The following is a 19,830-nucleotide window of genomic DNA, read 5'->3' as shown; positions in this document are numbered from 1 at the left end:
CTAAGACCAAAGCACCAGATAAAAATGTTGGATTCCTGACCAGTGTCTTCAGTGTGGTGCCAGGAAGTGGAAAGATTTTGCCTGTTTAATGATCAATGAAGTAGGAAGACAGTATGGCACAGTAGTTACGAGTGTGAAGCTTGGAGTCAGATCTCTCGGTAAAACCCAGCTGTGCCACTCACTAGCCATGACACCATGGACTGGTTAAACTGGGCCTTGTCTTCCCCATTCTAACAAGGCCATAATAATACCTGTCACTGGTTATTGTGAAGAGATAAGTATGATAACGCTCTGTAGAACACCTAGGCCAGTGCCAGGCCAGAGCTGATGCCCAGTAAATATCAGCTAATGTGATGATGGTGCATTCCTTGAAATATCTTCTATCCTACAGGTCGCCAGCTTGTTTTGGAAACTCTTTATGCTTTGACATCAAGCACAAAAATAATCAAAGAAGCAATGGCAAAAGGTAACGTATAGAGTGCTTTCTCATCCAGTCATGCTCCAAATAAGCTTACTTTGAACTGTTTCTGTACAGTCTGATAAACTAGGAGAATGCTTTAGAAGGCTTAAAAAATTTTTAAAAATCATACTCCATTAAGTTGAAATAAAGTTAAAAATGAATTCAACTGATCAGAAGTCATATTCTTTATAGTATAAATGCTAATTATTTTTTTCCTTCATAGGAGCTTTGATTTACTTACTAGATATGTTCTGCAATTCAACGCATCCACAGGTTCGAACCCAAACAGCGGAACTTTTTGCTAAAATGACAGCAGACAAACTAATAGGTCCAAAGGTAAGCACAAAATAGGTCCTCAGAAAGAAATTATTTAAGATCTGTTACTTTGATATTGATTTCATGAAGTTTACCAAAGTCTGATGGTGAGGCTAAGGACATGATTTGATGTGAAAGTTGGAAGATCGATATACTTGAAATTGTTGCTCTGCATTACTACTTTGAGAAAAATTATAGATGGAGAAGCCTTTATTGGAATTGAGAAGTCTTAAGACAGTGTTTGGATTATGGTGGTAAACCGTATACCTTCCTTGAAGAAAGAACAAGAGTATATGTAAGGTTTTTTGTTTATTTGTTTGTTTGTTTGTTTAATATTTATTTATTTGACAGAGAGAGGGATCACAAGTAGGCAGAGAGAGGGGGGAAAGCAGGCTCTCCACTGAGCGGGGAGCCCGATGTGGGGCTTGATCCCAGGATCCTGATATCATGACCTGAGCCGAAGGCAGAGGCTTAACCCACTGAGCTACCCAGGTGCCCCGAGTATATGTAAGTTTTGACAGAAGATAGTTGGGTTAGACTTTGACACTGTGAGGAGTGGCCTGTGGAAGTAGCTATAGTGATCTGTGTTCTTAAACGCCCCACATCTTTGTTAGTACAGACATAGCACCTGGGCAAGTAAGTCCATACGGGCACGGAGTGTAACAGCTTCTCCATGTTATAGGGAGGTCTTTCTCCTGGAATCTGAAGATGACTGGATGATCTTCGGAAACATAGTCCTGTTTGTAGACCGTGAACCTGTTAAAACAGTACTTCTGAGTAGAATTCCATCCAGACACAGGTGTAGTCAGTCTCCTTTATTAACTCAGTTTCAGCAGAAGTAGTGCTCCCTGAAGCATTCATTGTCTGTGCCTAGCCCGGGAAGCTAGCACCTCAGAGAAGTGTTTCAGGACTCAAACCCCTGAGCCACCACTTCCAGAGTCAGTCTTACCTCAATAAAACAATCTGGATTTAGGTTTTTTCCCTTGTCTTGTCTCTAGATCGGGATACTGAGAATGTCAGAGTCTCAGAAACAATTTTACTTTGGGAATAAAGTTAACAGTTTGTCATCACAAGGGTTGATGAGGGAGATTACACTTGGATTTCTGTAGAAAGGGTCCATAAAATATGAGTACTGGTATTTAATACAGAGTTTTCTTAAAGCTAGAGTTGGCTATTACAAAGTTGTAATATCTAATATTACATGATATATATAATGTTTTAGTTGTTTAAACACATACTGGAGTTAACTTTGAGCTCTTTAGTAATTTTTTGTTCATCGAAATACATGAGGGACAGATTTTCTCAAAGTGAATATATTTACACTAAAATTTTTTGTATAGGAACAATACAAGTACCAGCTCCTTCATTGAATGGTTTGCAGGAAGGTATTTTAGAACTGGGAGGTGTGAACTTTTTTCCTTTTTGGTTAACAGCTTTTTTTTTTTTTTTAAGTTTTTTATTTATTTAATATACAGAGAGAGATCACAAGTAGGCAGAGAGGCAGGTAGAGAGAGAAGGGGAAGCTGGCTCCCCGCTGAGCAGAGAGCCCAATGTGGGGCTCGATCCCAGGACTCCAAGACCATGACCTGAGCCGAAGGCAGAGGTTCAAACCTCTGAGCCACGCAGGCACTCTGGTTAACAGCTTTATTGAGATATAATTCACATGGCTACAGTTCACACATGTAAAGTCACCAGTTCAGTGGTTTTATTATATTCACAGATTGGGTAACCACTGTCTGTTTTCTTCAGTGCAAGGGGAAAAAAAAATGTTCCCTTTGGCAGTCACTCCCCATTCCTCCTCTTCCAGCCCCTGGCAGCCACTAACTTATATTCTGGATTTGTCTGTCTGGGCAGTTCATATGAATGAAATCATGTAATATGTGTTCTTCTGTGACTGGGTTCTGTCACTTAGCACGTTTTCAAGGTTATTCCATACTGTTCATTCCTTTTTCTTGCCAAATAATACTCCCTGGTATAGATAAACCACATTGTTTTTCCATTTATCAGTTGATGGTCATGTGAATTGTTCCTACATTTTGGCTCTTCTGGCTAAAGATGTGTATTTTATTTCTCTGAGAATGGAATTTTTGGATCAGAGGGTACTATTTGTTTAACCTTTGAGGAATTGTCATACTCTTTTCCAAAATGGCTGCAGCATTTTACATTCCTACCAGCAATGTCTGAGGGTTCTTATTTCTCCACATCTTCTCTAACACTTGTTATTAGATATCAATTTTGATTATAGCCATCCTAGTGGGTGTGAAATGGTATCTCATGGTTTTGATTTGCATTTCCTTGGTGACTAACAATGTTGAGTATCTTTCATGTGCTTTTGGCCTTTTGTACATCTTTTTTTAGAAAAATAACTATTTGTTTTTATTTTGCTTATTCTTTAATTGGGTTATCTTTTTACTGTTGAGTTGTAATTGTTCTTTATACATTCTGGATGCCAGTCCCTTATCTAGTACATGATTTGCAGATATTTTCTCTCATTCCATGGATGTCATTCTGGTTTTTTTATGGATATTTATTTATCTGAGAGAAGGAGTGTGAGGGGGCAGGGCAGAGGGAGAGAGAGGAAAACCCCAGGCAGGCCCTTCGCCCAACACGGAGCCTGACAAAGGGTTCGCTCTCATGATTCTGAGATCACAACCTAAGCCAAAACCAAGATCATATGCTTAACTGACTGTGCCACCCAGGTGCCCCATAGCACATAATTTTTTTAGTTTTGATGAAGCCTTGTCTGGTTTTTTTGTTGCTATTATAGCTTGTGCTGTTTATCTCATATGTTAGAAACCATTGCCTAATCCAAGGTTACAAAGAGCTATACCCGTGTGTCCTCCTACTAGAGTTTTATAGTTTTAGCTCTTGGATTTACATCCTAGATCCAGCTGAATTAATTTTCATAGATGATGTGAGGTGGGAGTGGGACCAGTAAAATTTTCCTATAAAGGAAAAAACATGGTAACTATTTTATCCTTTTTGGGTCATCTGATTTTTTTCACAAATACTGAACTCTGCCATTGTTACGGGAAAGCAGCCCTAGACAGTAACTGTAAATGGTCGTGGCAGTGTTCCAATAAAACTTTGTATACAGGGACGCCTGGGTGGCTCAGTTGGTTAAGCAGCTGCCTTCGGCTCAGGTCATGATCCCAGCGTCCTGGGATCAAGTCCCACATCGGGCTCCTTGCTTGGCAGGGAACCTGCTTCTCCCTCTGCCTCTGTCTGCCTGTGCTCACTCTCTCCCCCAATCTCTCTCTCTGATAAATAAATAAAATCTTAAAAAAAAAAAAAAAAAAAAAACTTTGTATACAAAAACAGGTGGCAGGACAAGTTTGGCTCCTAGTGTGCCCACTCTTGTTCTCGGATAATTGAGTAGCCTTTACGTAACTCTCAAGCCTTATAGTCAAAGAATTTGCATTATATAAATTGTTCTACTTAAATGTTTAATAATATCAGTGAGTGATCACTTCTATTTGATTTCTCTCATGACCTAGAAAAGTGAAATACTTCCTATTTTGTGAATGTTGTCTGTTATGTAATGGACATAACTTCCTTTAGTTCATTGGCTGCTTAGGAAGTTCAGAACTAAATTGCAGTATATCACTATCAGTTACATAGTTTTTGATGTTTCCCTTGTGTCCAGACTTTATATTAGTCTTTGTTCAAATAAGTTTTTGACTATCCGCTCCATGCCAAGGGCTGAGAATGCAAGCAATGAGCTAGAAAGACTAGGTCAGGGAAACTTTCCAGAAGAAAAGTTTGAGGGGCATCTGGCTGGCTCAGTCAGTTAATCATCTGCCTTTGGCTCAGGTCATGATCTTGGGGTCCTGGGGTCAAGCCCTGCATTGGGCTTCCTGCTCAGTGGGGAGTCTGCTTCTCCTTCTCCCTCCATCCTCCCCCCTGCATGTGTTCACTCTCTCTTTCAAATAAATAAAATCTTTAAAAAAAAAAAAAAAGAAGAAGAAGACGAAGAAGAAGAAAACTTTGAGCATAGGCTCGAGTGATAATGAAGGAAAGAAAATCATGTGAAGATCTCAGGGGAAAACTTAACACTTCCCAACCTTCATTTTATGTTTGACCTTATGCCTCAAACTAATTTTCAGTGCATGTGTGTGTGTGTTGGATGTATTATTTTTACTGCCTTTCCCCCCCCAAAAGTAATCTCTACACCCAGTATGGGGGCTTGAACTCATGACTGTGAGAGCAAGAGTTGCTTGTTTTACTGACTGAGCCAGCCAGGCACCCTTGTATTATTTTTAAAGCTGCATTTTAAGTCCTTTTTGGAAAGAGACACAGTGTAGTATAAAAGAGAGTATAGCAAAATAAATGCACTTGAAAGGCACAAAGGCAGCATGAAAAATATTTGTTTGCAAGGGCAGGGGGCATGATGGAGAGCTGGAGGGACAGGCCAACCAAGGGTATTCTGGGAAGAAGAAACCATGTGTGCAAGGCGTGATCTAGCAAGGTGTGCTCTGGATGGTATATGCATCAGCAATATTGAATCTCTTCAAGGGTCTTAAATTTGAAACAGAAAAAACAAAACTGGATAGATATGTAAGTCTATCATATGAGGGTCATATGAGTCTTGTTAAAGTTATCTTTGCATAAACCAAGGTTGATCTCTTCTCCCACTCCAGGTGGTTTGGTTGATAGCTGAGGCCCAGATCAGCCATACCACAAGTAACAGCAGTAATCCACCCTAGAGAAATGCAAAGCACACCAAACACTGAGCTGTCCAATAGGCCTTTTTTCTTTCTCAAATACCCTCATATAGGTCCGCATTACATTAATGAAATTTCTGCCAAGCGTTTTTATGGATGCCATGAGAGACAACCCAGAAGCTGCTGTACATATTTTTGAAGGAACTCATGAAAATCCAGAGCTGATTTGGAATGATAGCTCCAGAGATAAAGTGTCTACAACAGTTAGAGAAATGATGCTAGAGTAAGTAAAGTCTTCAGGTAAATCTCCAAGAAGGACAGATGTTTGCTCCATCATCCATCATCTCTCTAATATTTATTCTAATGTTTAATGAAAGTTTTTTTAATGACTGAAGCTTGATATTCCCCTCTCCTTTTCTTTCCCCCCCAAGGCACTTTAAAAATCAGCGAGACAACCCCGATATAAATTGGAAGGTAAAATACACTTTTATTCAGAGGAAGGAATTTTACATTTATATATTTTGTAGATTTGTTGTTTTTTAATTCCTACTGAGTCAGTGTAATGACTGTCAGCTATTTTGTCATTAAGACATTTAAGTATTCTCCTGGAAAATAAGGTTATAAATTCAAAAATGGGAATATTCACTTTTTAAGTAAGTAATCAAAACACCTTTTTTGAATTTTATTAAGGGAAAATAAAACTTACAGTAATTATAATTTGATTTTGTTAATAACCACTTAATGGGATTTGCATTTTTTGTTTCATGTAGGACTAATGATTAAGTGACTTGACTGTGATTCATTCTTTCTTTAAAGTTGCCTGAAGATTTTGCTGTGGTGTTTGGAGAAGCAGAGGGTGAACTTGCTGTTGGAGGAGTTTTCTTGAGAATCTTCATTGCACAACCAGCCTGGGTTCTAAGAAAACCCAGAGAATTTCTTATTGCACTATTAGAAAAATTAACTGAGCTCTTGGAGAAGAACAATCCACATGTAAGCTTCAGCCAGCAGCAGAACATTTGAATTTGCTAAACATGTTGATGGTGTTTCTGTTAAAACCATCCTCATTGACCATACATTAAGAACTGGCTCCCTCTTCTAAAACCGCGGCCACATTTAAATTCAGATATACCTATTCGTCTTTTTTGGTGCATTTCAAAAGTGCAACTCACTAGTAAAAGAATTATTTCTGAACCAAAGTTGGAGATGACTATTGACAGAATGCGGTTTCTTACAATTACAAAGGCTCTAAAAGAATTTTAATTTTAAGGAGAAATGTAAATGTTCAGTACTCCCCTGGAAGCGTGTCCTGCTAGGGTGTGTTCTTCACTCAGCTTTCCATATGTGACCGGGATGACCCTCGTGAAGGAAGAGTAATTAACAGTTGACAGCAGAGTAGTTAACCATATGAAGGAACCTAGTACCAAAGCCAAGACTACTAGGGAAGCAGGAGTGAGAAAGTAGCCTTGGTCTTCATTTGCTGAGTCAAATCCTGGAAGTATGTAAGGTTTTGTTACTTAAACCTTTAGACCAAAAATACTTGAGGTACGTGACTTTTGTTATATTAAACAGGCGGGCTATGGGGCAAGGTGAGTAAAGAACCCAGGCTGTGTTATTAGATGGTCCTGGACCCAGTACCAGCTCCACCACTGACTGACTGTGTGATCTGGAGCAGTAGTACCTCGTGGTTCTGCCTCATTTATAGATGGATCATAGCACCTGCCGTTAGGCTGAGGTTTTAATGAATTTTGATATATAGAGGGTCCTTAGCATAATGCCTGGCACATGCCAACTGCCTCAGAATTACTAGTTACCAACATTAGATTAGCATAGCTTTGGAAAAAAAATTAGTTTACCAAATATTTGCATATGTCACTTGCCATAGTCAGGTTTTCTCTTCACTAGGATTTTTACTATGTATATAGTTTCCTTAAAAAAAAAAAAAAAAATCCTCAAAAGGCAGAAACTTAGGGGGGAATAAACCACAATATTTTCCTCACATCACCTTTCTTGGTAGGCTCATCCGAATTTCCATGTTCATTTGAGATGCTGCGGTTGTATATGTCTGCATATAATGGTGTAAGTTACAGGTCTTTGCAGTCCACAACAGAAAGTGACTTACCGCAGCCAGACCTGTTCAGTAGGATTTTTAATAGAACTGGAAAACACATTTCATTATTTTTGCATTCTCCTGAACTAGTGATGTTCCCTGATAACTGACATTTCTCTAACATTGACTACAGCTTTCTAGTAATACCTTTTGGGAGATGATCTCTTAAACCTGCAACAGAAATGAGATATGACGTGTCCCAGTGAAAGGCTGCTTAGAGTAGGATGTGACCTTCTTAAAGTCCTAGGAATTCATGCCTCTTTTTCAGGATGGGAAGTTTGTTGTTTCTTTAGGATTTGTGAATCAGTTTTCAAAAATTAGCACTTAGAATTTATAGATCTCTAGGTTAGAATATCAAATAATATCCAAGGGTATTTAGGACTTACTTTGTCAGTATTTTATAGTTTGTTTGTTTGTTTTACACCTTCCAGGGAGAAACTCTGGAAACTTTGACAATGGCCACAGTTTGTCTCTTCAATGCACAGCCTCAGCTGGCCGACCAGGTCCCACCTTTGGGCCACCTCCCCAAAGTGATCCAAGCGATGAATCACAGGAACAATGCCATTCCTAAGAGTGCCATCCGCGTTATCCATGCCCTGTCTGAAAACGAGGTATGCATGAATGCATTTTATAGCTTCTAATTCTGGAATTTATGGTCCCCTCTTCCTGATGAATGCACATTGCAGTATCGGTCCCCGTCCTACCATGTGCCTCTCTGCATATGAACCAGCAGTATTATAACAACCCTGAGAGTAGTTCAAATGATGTAATTAATAGGAGACTGAATTTGGGTTCATTATTAAACTTGAGCTGAATGGAGGTTTTCCACATATTTTATTATTGTATTTACTGTGCTATATGAAATACTGCTGTTCTACAAGTAACCTTTTTTTTGGACACTTAGCTGTGTGTTCGAGCCATGGCATCTTTAGATACCATTGGCCCACTGATGAATGGAATGAAAAAGCGACCAGATACTGTTGGTCTAGCCTGTGAAGCAATTAATCGAATGTTTCAGAAGGAGCAGAGTGAATTAGTGGCACAAGTAAGTGATTCTACATTTAGTACTATTTTAGGAAAACAAACATAGCAAATAGATTTTCATTATTTAGCACTGATTTGGTTTCTGTGACTTAAATTTGGTAGGGAGATAAGTTGGGGTTTGTGCGTGCATGATTTTATATTTTATACACAAACAGGCGTGCATATATATATACATATATATAAATGTGTATACATGTATGTGTACACATACACTTTCTTTCATACATGTACACACACACACACTCATAAAGGCAGACCAGCTATCAAAAATCTTAACAACTTCAGGGCGCCTGGGTGGCTTATTCGGTTAAGAGTCCAACTCTTGATTTAGGTTCAGGTCATGACATCGGGGTGGTGAGATTGAGTGAGCCCCATGTCAGGCTCTGTGCTGGGTGTGGAGCCTGCTTAAGATTCTGTTTCCCCCTCCTCCTCTGCCTCTCCCCCATCTTGTTCCTGCACTCTCTTTATAAAAATAAGCTAACAAAAGTACCTTTGTGATGTTTAATTTTAAATTTTGGTTTTTTGCTAAGCATTTATTCTTAGCTTGCTTTGTAAAATTTACTTCCTCCTCTTTGGAAGGACTCACTGTCTTTTGATGCCTTCATTTTTTAAGTCATGTTTAAGAAACATGCCAAGATTACTGTCTTTTTCAGAGAGATTACCCTCCCACCTAATGTAGATAGGACTTGGTGGATACTAATGTAGACCAGACACTAAATGACCAAAACCATTGCAAAAGTGATCTTTCTAAAATACAATTCTTAAATATAACTGGGTCACTGTTCATCTTAAAAATTCTTCTTTGGTTGCCCATTACCACCAGATGACAAAGTGACAGCTGACATCCTTAGCCTCGGTACAAGGTCCTGCATCTTTATATCTGGCCCTCCAATTCTCCTGGCCCCTTTTCCTCTTCCATCTTATATCCCCTTCCACAACTTGCCCCTCATTTAGGCAGGTTAGAAGTACTGGGTACCTCTCAAAGAGGTAACCGCATACTTTGGAATTCGAACTTAGGATTGGCTTGAAGGGGTTGTTGTATTGAAAAAACTTGAGCTAGTACTACCCCTTGATGGCTCTGTGACCTCAGGCATGACGCATAAACTTAGACCATTCAGATTCCTCAGCTGAAATAGTTCTGAATCCTTCCAGGGCTGTTAGGAGAATGCTATCTATAAAGGGAGGTACACTCACTGTTAGTTACTTCTCCCTCTTCCCTTTGAGCTTCAGGGTGGGTAGTGAAAATTGTGTGATACCTGAGTATTATCTAACTTTTAATAGGCTGATGGGAAATGTTTGGTGAATGCAAAGATTGATGTTTTAAGAAAACGTGAAAAAAAATTTGTGCCCATTAGTGTGGAGTGATCAAAGGAAGCAGTCCAGTGTAGTGGCTAAAGGTCATGTTCTGCATTCTGTGGGCCAACATACAGATTCTGTCACTGCCTGTGATTATCAGGTTTTACCTCTGTGTGATGATTTTTTTCATCAGTAATAATCCTAGTGCCTATGCTGTTACATGTTGTGAGGATTAAGTAAAATGATCAGTCTACAGCATTTAGAACAGGTAATGGTATGGAGTAAAATAGAGTGTCGTTATCATTAGATCTATAGAAGAAATCTTTATCTGCATTAAAATGAAAGGAAGGAGGTTGTCTTCTTCCAGGTATGGTTCCAGGGTGAAATTGTTTCTTTGGTGAATTTCTTTCAGCATATTTATATATGTTCAATATTCTCTTCTAGGCCCTGAAAGTAGATTTGGTCCCATACCTCTTAAAATTACTCGAAGGTATTGGCCTTGAAAATCTCGACAGCCCAGCAGCCACGAAGGCTCAGATTGTTAAAGCTCTCAAGGCCATGACTCGAAGCCTGCAGCATGGAGAACAGGTGGGTCTGCACGGGGGTGACTTTAGCTGGTTGGTAACAGTAGGGTAGTCTCCGAGCCAGGGGTGCTGGCCATGGATGATCTGTGCGCCTCTCTTCATAGACTCAAATAGTCACTTGGGAGGGGTTCTTTTTTGGAATACTGATAGTGTGATGTACATTTCAGGAAGAAAAATGCTGGAATTCTTCAGCATAAAAGAATATGGAGCATTTAGTGCTGATTGAGGTTAATATTTAGTTGTAGGATTTTTTGCCAGGCATTGATAACTAACCATAATGATTAACAATCCCATAAGGCCATTTTCGTTTATCCTCTTTCTTTGTTAACACTTAACAGTGTGTGTCAGCCACATGCTTGTGCTGACTTCCACCTGGCCCAGTAATTTAATTTTCCTCTTTGGCTTTATTTGTATTGTTGCTTCTGAGGAGTTCCTCATTCAGTGTTACCATCCAGCATTATCTACTAAAGCTCTCTCTGTTTTTATTTTTTAAATTCAGGTGAAATTTACACAACACGGGATTAACCATTTTATTTGTGTTTCACCATATTAACAGTGTTGTGCCACTGCCACCTTATCTGGTTCCAAAACATTTTATCACCCCAAAGGGAACCTCCATATCCATTGAGCAGTTCTTCCCCATTTCTCCCCCCCCACCCCCCAGCCTCTGGCAAGAACCACTTTGTTTTCGTGAATTCATTTATTCTGGATATTTCATATAAAATAGAACCATATAATATATGACCTTTGTGTCTGGTATGTCATTTAGCGCATTGTCAAGGTTCATCATGTTAATACCTTGTATTGATGCTTCATTCCTTTTTGTGGCTGAAATGTTCCTATATGTATGTGCAACAACTCATTTATCCATTCTTCTGGTGATAGACATTTGTTTTTTGTTGTTCGTTTGTTTTAAGATTTTATTTATCAGAGAGAGCACAAGCAGGGGGAGAAGCAGGCTCCCCAGTAAGCAAGGAGCCTGATGTGGGACTCGATCCCAGGACCCTGGGATCATGACCTGAGCTGAAGGTAGACACTTAATCAACTGAGCTACCCAGGCAGCCCAAGGACTGTTACTCCCTACTAGTGTTCTTTCAGAGGTTTAAATTGTCTTTTAGTGATTCCACTGTGTTTGTGTAGAGTCTCACCAAAGAAACTTTTGTTATGCCATTGTCCATTCTATCAGTATCACCATTTGAACGTTTTAAAATAATCTTAAAGAAGAGAGGCCACATAGCTTGCTGTGGTCATCAACTATGTGCTTAGAAGCATTGGGGGTTTTTTTCTGGGGGTGGGGGGTACCATGTGCAGGCAGTTGTCTTACCCTCGACCTGCCTCCAGATTTCTGTTGATGAAATTAGCCAAGTAACCCTGACACGCATCTTCCAGTCTGAAGAGGAGGAGGGAGGTGTGATAGTTTTCAAAATAGCACCTCCTCCACCACCTTCACAAGTGATTACTTCCATTGGTGCCTCCAAGCTTGGGGCAGGGAGTCTCTTGGACCCACATGACCCTGTGTGTGTCTCTACTATAGTGCCTGCCACCAAATTACCTGGCGCTCTCTGTGTCCCGCACTAGGACTAGACTGTAAGCGCTTCAGAGACAGACGCTTTCTCATCTTTGTGTCCGTTGTGCCTCCACATGATGAGGTGCCCAATAAATATTTGATCTCAGTGTTGATACATGAAAGACAGTCTCCGAGTTGGGATTTCCTAAACTTTTTTTAATAAATCTGTATCACACAGAAATATGTCCTTCATCTTTGTCCATTACACTCTACACATTTTGTGCTCTGGTATGTATGTACATCACAGATTAGTAGTTAACCCATTTTACATGTGATGCTCTGGTGCTTTCTGTATTAACCTGTTAACCTCAGGCATGCCGATCACAACCCTCTTAATCAATTTCATAAACGTCGAATAGGTCACAACCCATAATTTAAAAGCCTGCTTTAATTTTAGCTTGAGTTGGTAGCATCTTCTCCCCAGACCCCTTCCTTGGGAATACTTCATGGGCTCATGCCACATGCTCAGCCAGTTGTTACTATCATGAAAAAGTCTTCCTGTGCAAATTACAAACAAGCCAGTAAATTACAGGTTCAAATAACAGCGTCCAGCTCTAGTTGGACCTGGTCCTTATTAATTCATTTATGCTCAAAGAGTTTGCTTCACTTCCCTAGGTGAATGAAATCTTGTCTCGTTCTTCAGTCTGGAGTGCCTTCAAAGATCAGAAACATGATTTGTTTATTTCTGAGTCACAAACAGCAGGATACCTCACAGGTAAACCGCACCTAATTGATTACTTTGAGACATAGGGCAAAAGCCACTTGAGCTTTCCTTTTGTCCTGACTAGAATGAATATAGCGCGTAGGGCTCCTTCCTAGGCTGCTAGCCACCTGTCCTGGGTGCTGTGGGCATGCGGTGGACCTCTGGGGTTAGCCCTGGACAGACACCAACTGCTGTTGTGTTGAACGTGTGCTCACGGAAACGTGGACCTTGCTCAGTTGTGACCCAGTTAATTCATGGTGTCATAGGTTATAGTTGGAGCATGATATTAAAATGTTTGTCTCAGACATGTAAAAAGAGAACTACCTACTCAGAAGGATCAGTATCAGAAACATGATAGCATCGTTCTGTTTCTGGTAGAGTAGCAGTTTGAAGCTTCATATGTGTACATTCACATGTGAAATACTTTTCTTCTAAGTTTCCAGTGATTGATCTGTAGTTTTACAAAATATTTACAGTTTGTCCTTTCAAGGGGAGAAATAATGTGGGTACCATAAAGGAAGGGACATTTTATTATGTAGGGATCAAAAGAACGTATATTTTTGAAGTTCAGGGCATTTGTCCATTTGACATGCTAATTGCTCAACAATTTTGGAATATTTGTTTTCATACTGACTTCTGTTTAAAAAGAAAGTCATACCATTTTATTGCTATATCTGAAGATGAAATATGGTCTCTGGTATAAGAGTTTATAGTTTGAAATTAACCTTAAGAATAATAGGTGGGTTTTGCCATCTGCTTGTGTATAATATGTATATTTAAAAAAAAAAAAAAAAAAAGTCAGTTCTGTGTTCTCCTCTAACCAGAGATGATGTGGGTGGACTGAGAGAAAAGAAACAGTACCCAATGGTTTGCATTCCTGTGCAATCGTTTTAGTAATCTAGATCACTAGTATGGAAGTCTCTACCTCGTAAAGACTAAATCTTGAGTATTAAAAAACGACAGCTTTAGAAAACATTTTGCTTGGTTTTAATTTTAGTCTCGGTTGTGACACTGTTGCTTTTTTCTTCGCTATGACCACTTTCATATGAATCTACTAAAATGTAGAGGCAGCACCCTAACATTTATAAACACATGGTGCTTTGATTGCCAGTGCCAGGTGCACACGAATGAAGGGTTGTGTCATAGGTTTCCCATCTAACTTTTCCATGCCCTGTCCGGTGATTTCTGTGAGGAGATATACTTAGAAAATGGTCTTTGTTTGTCTCTTGTCTCTCTCTCAGATTTGAAGTAATGTTGTAGTTTCCAAGTAAGAGTATGTTCTCTAAACGGCAACTAAAAACTTTTATCTGTTTAGACTTTTTTTTCCCCCAAAAGCCACCTTCCTGTGGTGTTAACGTTCATTACTTTGTATCTAAGGATGCTGTGACTGGAAAATCTGCCTTGTTTTTCCTCCAGCTGAAGATAAGTACTTATTGAAAGTTTGGCCCTGAAGAATAGTAAGATGTAGATTATAAGCTTCCCTGCAGGGAGAACTCTTCTAATTTGTTGTACTCTCCTTTGTGCTTAGTGTTCATTGACTTGACTTAATAGAATAAAAGACTTGAGGTGGTCCTTGACTTACTAACAAGATGTGGGCCTAAAGGTCTATGGTTAGAATACAGAAGAGATAGGGATTTATCTTCAGGGACCTAGATTTCATTTAGAAATCTATTGATCCTCACCCCATCCAAATATGCTAAAACTAGAGAAAAAAGTACAGGGATCAAAAAGGTTCTTTGTGTGCCTTTCCTTCTACTTGGGTCCCTGGGGCGGCTTCTGAGTAAGGTGTGAGCTATAGGGGATGGAAGAGGGTTGGGGAAGAAGAAAAATGGTCACAGATTTCTTTACAGCCTCCTTTGGGCCTGCTCAAGGGGCAACAGGTTCTATAGAAAGTCGACTAAGGGGGAGCAGTGGTATAAATCCCAACTTGAAAATGGACTACTGTTACTGTGGCCATCTGAAGGCCCTCCTGAAGCCTACAGACACGTGTGCACGGGACAGTGCGGACTAGCCCAGAGCTGTGTGGGCCCTCAAGTTGTCCAGTTCTTAGTGCATCATCCATCTGGGGTGTTCTATTGGCGAGAAGTTTGAAAGTTTTTTCCCATTAGTATAGTGTTTTTTTCAAAGGACTGTTTAAAGAGAGCCCTAGGGGTTGAATTGCTGTCTGCTCATTGTTTAGACTGCCAAATGTTTCCTTCTTGTGTTTGAGCTTTTCCATGGGTGCTTCGTGTTGTGTGTCATGTTTGCTAAAAGGGGCAAATTCTTTGTATAACGGTAAAACCGATGTATAACTCTAGGCAGTGTATACAGTGGTGTGTTGAGTGGGAGCTTTGATTAGGATTTACCCCACACCACCCTCAGTCTCCCCAAGATGGTTCTCATTGTGCCCAAGCCCTTCCCTCATCAGCGTGCAAATGAAGTAAAGTGCTGTGAGAACACATTTCACTGGCCCTTTTTCTGAAGTGCCCCTGGGGAGTTTGGCAAGTAAGTGGACTTCTTGTAGGAGATGGGAAAAGAGAAAAGAAAATTAATTACTATTTCAGAGTAGGATAAGAATAAAAATATTCTTTAATGATTTTCTTCACCCTGGCTGCTGAGCAGATGCCATTCTGTCACAGGCTAAGGACTGGGGTTATAAATAAGGCATCCTGGGTTGGACTACTCATCATTGATGAATTGAGAGGAGACTGCCTGGTTCCAGAGGCTCTCCAGCCTGGCATAATTGTTTTGTTTTCTGATAAACACTTAATCTAAAAGTATCTCAGTGCGGTTTTACCCAGGATGCAGGAAAGCTGTGGTTGCTTGTGGACCCTGTTATTTAGCTATTTATTAGGTTCTAGAAGAGCTGGGTACTGACAAGCTCACAGCCTATAAAAATCATTTTAGCAGTGAAAATCCTCAAATTACCTCACTTAAAAAATCAGAATAGAGAAGAAAGGAACAACAGGGAAAGAAAGAGAAACAGACTAAGGTAAACATGCTTGTTAGGAGTTGGAAACGAAGATAAGAGCTTTGTATACACATAAACATGTACACATATATATTTATATTTAATTGGAATTGGAGATGAAGAGCTTTATACACACACGCACACACAGCCCTCCGTATATATTTACATTATGTTTAATTAGAGGCATGTAGAATAGTTAACTTGGCTTCCTAAGGTCATTAAAGGGAAAGAGGGTGCAGTTCTTGGGTCCCTCCTCAAACCAGTATGTCAGTTCTTTACAGAGTTGGATTTTTTTTTTTAACTTGTGTTTTTCTTTTTACACCTGTCCCAAGACTACACAATGTGAGCAATGTTAGCAAAGATTCCCTAAGGCCGTCAGTTTATGGTACGTCACTGCTAAGGCAGAGCTTCCTTCTTTTGATTTCCTTGCTAGGAATCCCGTGCTCATTTTTACTAAAAGCCCATGCTCTTTCCACAACTCCATTGCAGCCAGTTCCATTTTGTGGGATTCTTTAATAGTGCATCTTTTCTCGTTCTTAAGTCCGGCAGCCTGGCACAGAGTTGCCGCATGCCCCTATTTCTGGCAGCCCCTACTCTGTCCTTCTGCCTTTCTCTGGAGAATACAACTGCTCTGTCCTGTCCTTATGACTCGACTGTACCTTCTAGCTCCTGGAAACCAGACATGCTTTAAAGGAGAGGTCAGAGATCTCATGAGGGAAAGAGCATTTCAGACTTTATTTACAGAAATGTCCAGGAATTGGTTTATCTTTTCTAAAGCAGCAAATGGTGGGGCTAGAATTTGGTCTCTTGTGGATAATCCTTCTAGGCCCAGCATTTCACAATTTAATTTTAGCCCAGAGGTTCCCAGACTTTCTCAGTTCACAGTCCCCTTAATATCTTCTACCCTTAGGCCAAAAGAAATAACCTAACAGTTAAGTTTAAGTATTAGATCCAAACAACTTGAAAGTGGTTGTGTGGTGTCCAACAAATGTTGCTGTGTTTCTCGCCAATGTAAAATACCTAGCAGCATCCCTGTGGATTTGCCCCAGGGTGTCTCAGCACCCAGTTTGAGAACAGTAGCCTTACTCTGTTTTCTACGTAGCATTTGTGATTTGGTCCCATAATCTACGCATTTGATGCAAACCAAGTTGAGTCCATAATTGGAAGTATCTGGGCACTTTACCAGTCCAGGGTGTTGGGGCTTTATTCTTCAGGCTTCTATCTTTGGTTACCTGCTTAATAGTTCTCTGGTCATCTTTGCTGCTGCCTACGGTTCAGAGTGATAGGTGGGTGGCAAGTGATGGTAACAGCGGGGGTGGTGGCTCCGTACTGTCCTGTTGGAAGGGGTAGGGTGCCCCAGAGGTCTTCTTCTGGGCAGTCTGGGGAAGGCTTGGCTCCCTGAGTTGATAGATGCAGACCTTGCGGCGCCTTCGAAAGGGAAAGTCCCTTTTCTACATTTTATTAGATGAGGGTTCCCAGTGACTCGGCCCTCTGATTGGCATGTGACAGCTCACACGGGTTGAATTGTCTCTGGCTGTGTAATTACACACTAGACGCAGTGTCTGCTCAGTGATGCCAGCCGTTTCATGTCCTCGATACCAGTGCTTGTATGGTGTGAGGTGAACGAGATGAATCTGAACTGTGCCCCTTTTGTCCTGCATTAGTGCCTGTTATGCCTTAGCCTCCATCAAACTGCTCTGCTGTTTGCACTTCCTTATAACTTCCCTTGCTGCTTATATTTCTTTTCTCCCCTCAGGTGTCTCTCCTTCCCTTCTAACTGGCAGCAGCCCCCTTCACCTCAGGAGCGGGCTTTAGATCCGCTCTGCCAGGCAGCTTGCTAACTTCTGTGTAGCTCTCTGAAGCAGGTAGAGAACCATTTTGCTAAATGCATGCCGCTTCCACTGCCTTTCTAGTTCTAACCCTTTGATGTTCCTTAGCCGTTTGCCTTATTTCCTCCAGTTTCAGCTAAAAGTATTGCTCAGTTTGCAGTATTATGCTACAGTGTCTCTCACAAGTACTCTGTATGGTTTGTGCACTGCTCTGGGGATGTAATTGTCTGCGATGTTTAAGATAAACTGGAGGGCTAAAGCCATTATAGAGAATGCTCACAGGACACCTCTTGATAAATGCTGGCATACGTAGCATTTCCATGCACTAGAGATGGTTAGGATCAAGGAAGACCTAAAAAAATGAAAATACTGCTCTTTTCCCATGGCATTCTTGTTTTGACCTATGACAGATGTCCAGAGCCTTCCTTTTTTAGAGACGTCGGTGTAGCTGCCCTTGTTCATTTGGTGTTACTTGATACGATAGCACTTCTTTGCACCAAGTGAAAGTGGGTTACTTTTAATATTGATAAAGTGTTTTTCTTGGGCATTTCATCAAGGATGACTTTTGGTTGGGCTAAGTACAGTTTCTTTCCTCTACTTGTTCCCTTCCTCGCCCTCCCCATTTGACATAGCTATCCTTTAGTGCCCAGGATTTTTTTGGAAACATTATATTACCAGAATTGAGAAGGGGCAGTTTCCCATGTTTCCACACCAGTGTGACTGTCCAGCATCAGTTTTGAAATGATTTTTAACTTTGTCATCTATTAACACCATATCTTGAAAATGGCATTGTGTAGCTGTTTGTTAAGGTATGATAAGATACTTGACTAGCTTCTTATGTTTTTGTAGAGGTCACTGTTTTCCTGTGGCTCTGCCCTCTAGAAGGTGTGTGTTTTCCTTTCTTGCAGGACCTGGAGTTGCTGGCTATCTTACTGCAGGGACATCCTCGTCAGTCATGTCTAACCTGCCGCCTCCCGTAGACCACGAGGCAGGCGACCTTGGCTATCAGACTTGACACATTTGTGAGAGACAATAAATGCTGAAAGGCCAGTGCCCAGTCCACATTCCTCCAGCTGATACGTTGAAGCAAACTCTTACTGCCTTTCTCCTGGTTTCATGACAGTGTTACTCCTTTTTCTATAAAAATATTTTTATTTAGGGAAAATAGTCAGTGATTCTAATTGTATCACGCTGTAAGAAAGCACTCTGGATCAACCTAAGTGGGTACACAAGAATTTTTTTTCTTGATGTATGTAAGCACATTCTGTTCCTTTATATCTGTTTACAAGACTGTGAATCAAAACGACAAAACTTTCTTCCTAGTTTTTATAATGTTTTTTTGAATTAGTGTGACTGTGGGGTTGAACTGCAATCTACGGAAATTGGACTAGGTCACCTACCCCCGGAAAAGGGTCTTTCCCTCTCCTGCATCGAGTCCACGTGGCTGTCCTCCACCGTCAAACACTATTAGGTTTTGTCCTTGCGCCTGTTCACTGGTATCCTCTCCTCAATCATTAACCTTCTGAGAGCTCACAGTACATGTCGGTATGTATAAACTGGCTTTACCAAATTGAATGAAAAAGGAGCTTGTGCAAAAAATTAAAAATTTAAACACGGATGTCAAGATGTTATGTAAGAGATTAGTGTAATTGTGAAATGTTCTATACATTATCAAATATATAAAGCTTTCTATATTGAATGTACATTATACAGATCATTCATATGTGTACATAAAATTTTAAAAATAAAGGGAATTGACTGCTTTGTTAATGATATATTTGTTCTAATTTAATACTTTTCCAATGGAATACCTCTTACCTGTTCCTGAGACAGATTTTAGCAGTAGGAATAAACAGACTTGCCTCACATTAACTGCTCCTCCTACAAACAAGTACATTGACACATCTGATCATCTGATTATTCCTAACGTCCTTGGTTAATATTTCAGCTGCATCTAAATCTCCAGAAACGTAGCATTTCCTTTAGTTTCTATTAAGGAATTCAGTCGTGGGCGAGCCTATTAATACTCTGACGTGTGAGACACATCGCCTGTCCACACATTCCAGTGTTTTTAAGAGGTAAGAAATTGAGAGTGAGAACATATTTCAGATAACATAGATCTCAACATGTAGGTCTCCTAGTATGGTCACAAGCTGCAAGAAAATATGAACATGTAAAGAATACAAACATTTCTTAAAGAATGAGGAGATACACAAACCTCCACATTGACTTTGAAAGCAAGAACCAAGTTTATTCCACAGTTGATGTGTAAACAGAGCTAGAATGGAATGGAATCACTAATTCAGAATTT

At 40.2% G+C, this 19,830-nt stretch overlaps 1 protein-coding gene across 3 annotated transcripts in view; it reads left to right on the top strand.

Moving 5' to 3' along the window:
• DNAJC13 (DnaJ heat shock protein family (Hsp40) member C13) overlaps nt 1-19,294 on the top strand; it is a 125,470-nt gene extending 106,176 nt beyond the window's left edge. For all 3 annotated transcript variants that reach the window (XM_082719091.1, XM_082719090.1, XM_082719092.1), the window contains 10 exons: nt 392-466; nt 684-796; nt 5,553-5,722; nt 5,871-5,913; nt 6,256-6,429; nt 7,978-8,157; nt 8,451-8,591; nt 10,331-10,474; nt 12,653-12,752; nt 18,428-19,294. In XM_082719091.1, coding sequence (XP_082575217.1) covers nt 392-466; nt 684-796; nt 5,553-5,722; nt 5,871-5,913; nt 6,256-6,429; nt 7,978-8,157; nt 8,451-8,591; nt 10,331-10,474; nt 12,653-12,752; nt 18,428-18,534 — 1,247 coding nt within the window. In that variant the 3' untranslated portion in view covers nt 18,535-19,294. The remainder of the gene's footprint in view (nt 1-391; nt 467-683; nt 797-5,552; nt 5,723-5,870; nt 5,914-6,255; nt 6,430-7,977; nt 8,158-8,450; nt 8,592-10,330; nt 10,475-12,652; nt 12,753-18,427) is intronic.
• The last annotated feature ends 536 nt before the right edge of the window (nt 19,295-19,830 follow it).

Source organism: Mustela nivalis (assembly GCF_964662115.1).
Source record: "Mustela nivalis genome assembly, chromosome: 1".
Lineage (NCBI taxonomy): Eukaryota > Metazoa > Chordata > Mammalia > Carnivora > Mustelidae > Mustela > Mustela nivalis.
This window is presented reverse-complemented; position numbering and strand designations above follow the sequence as displayed.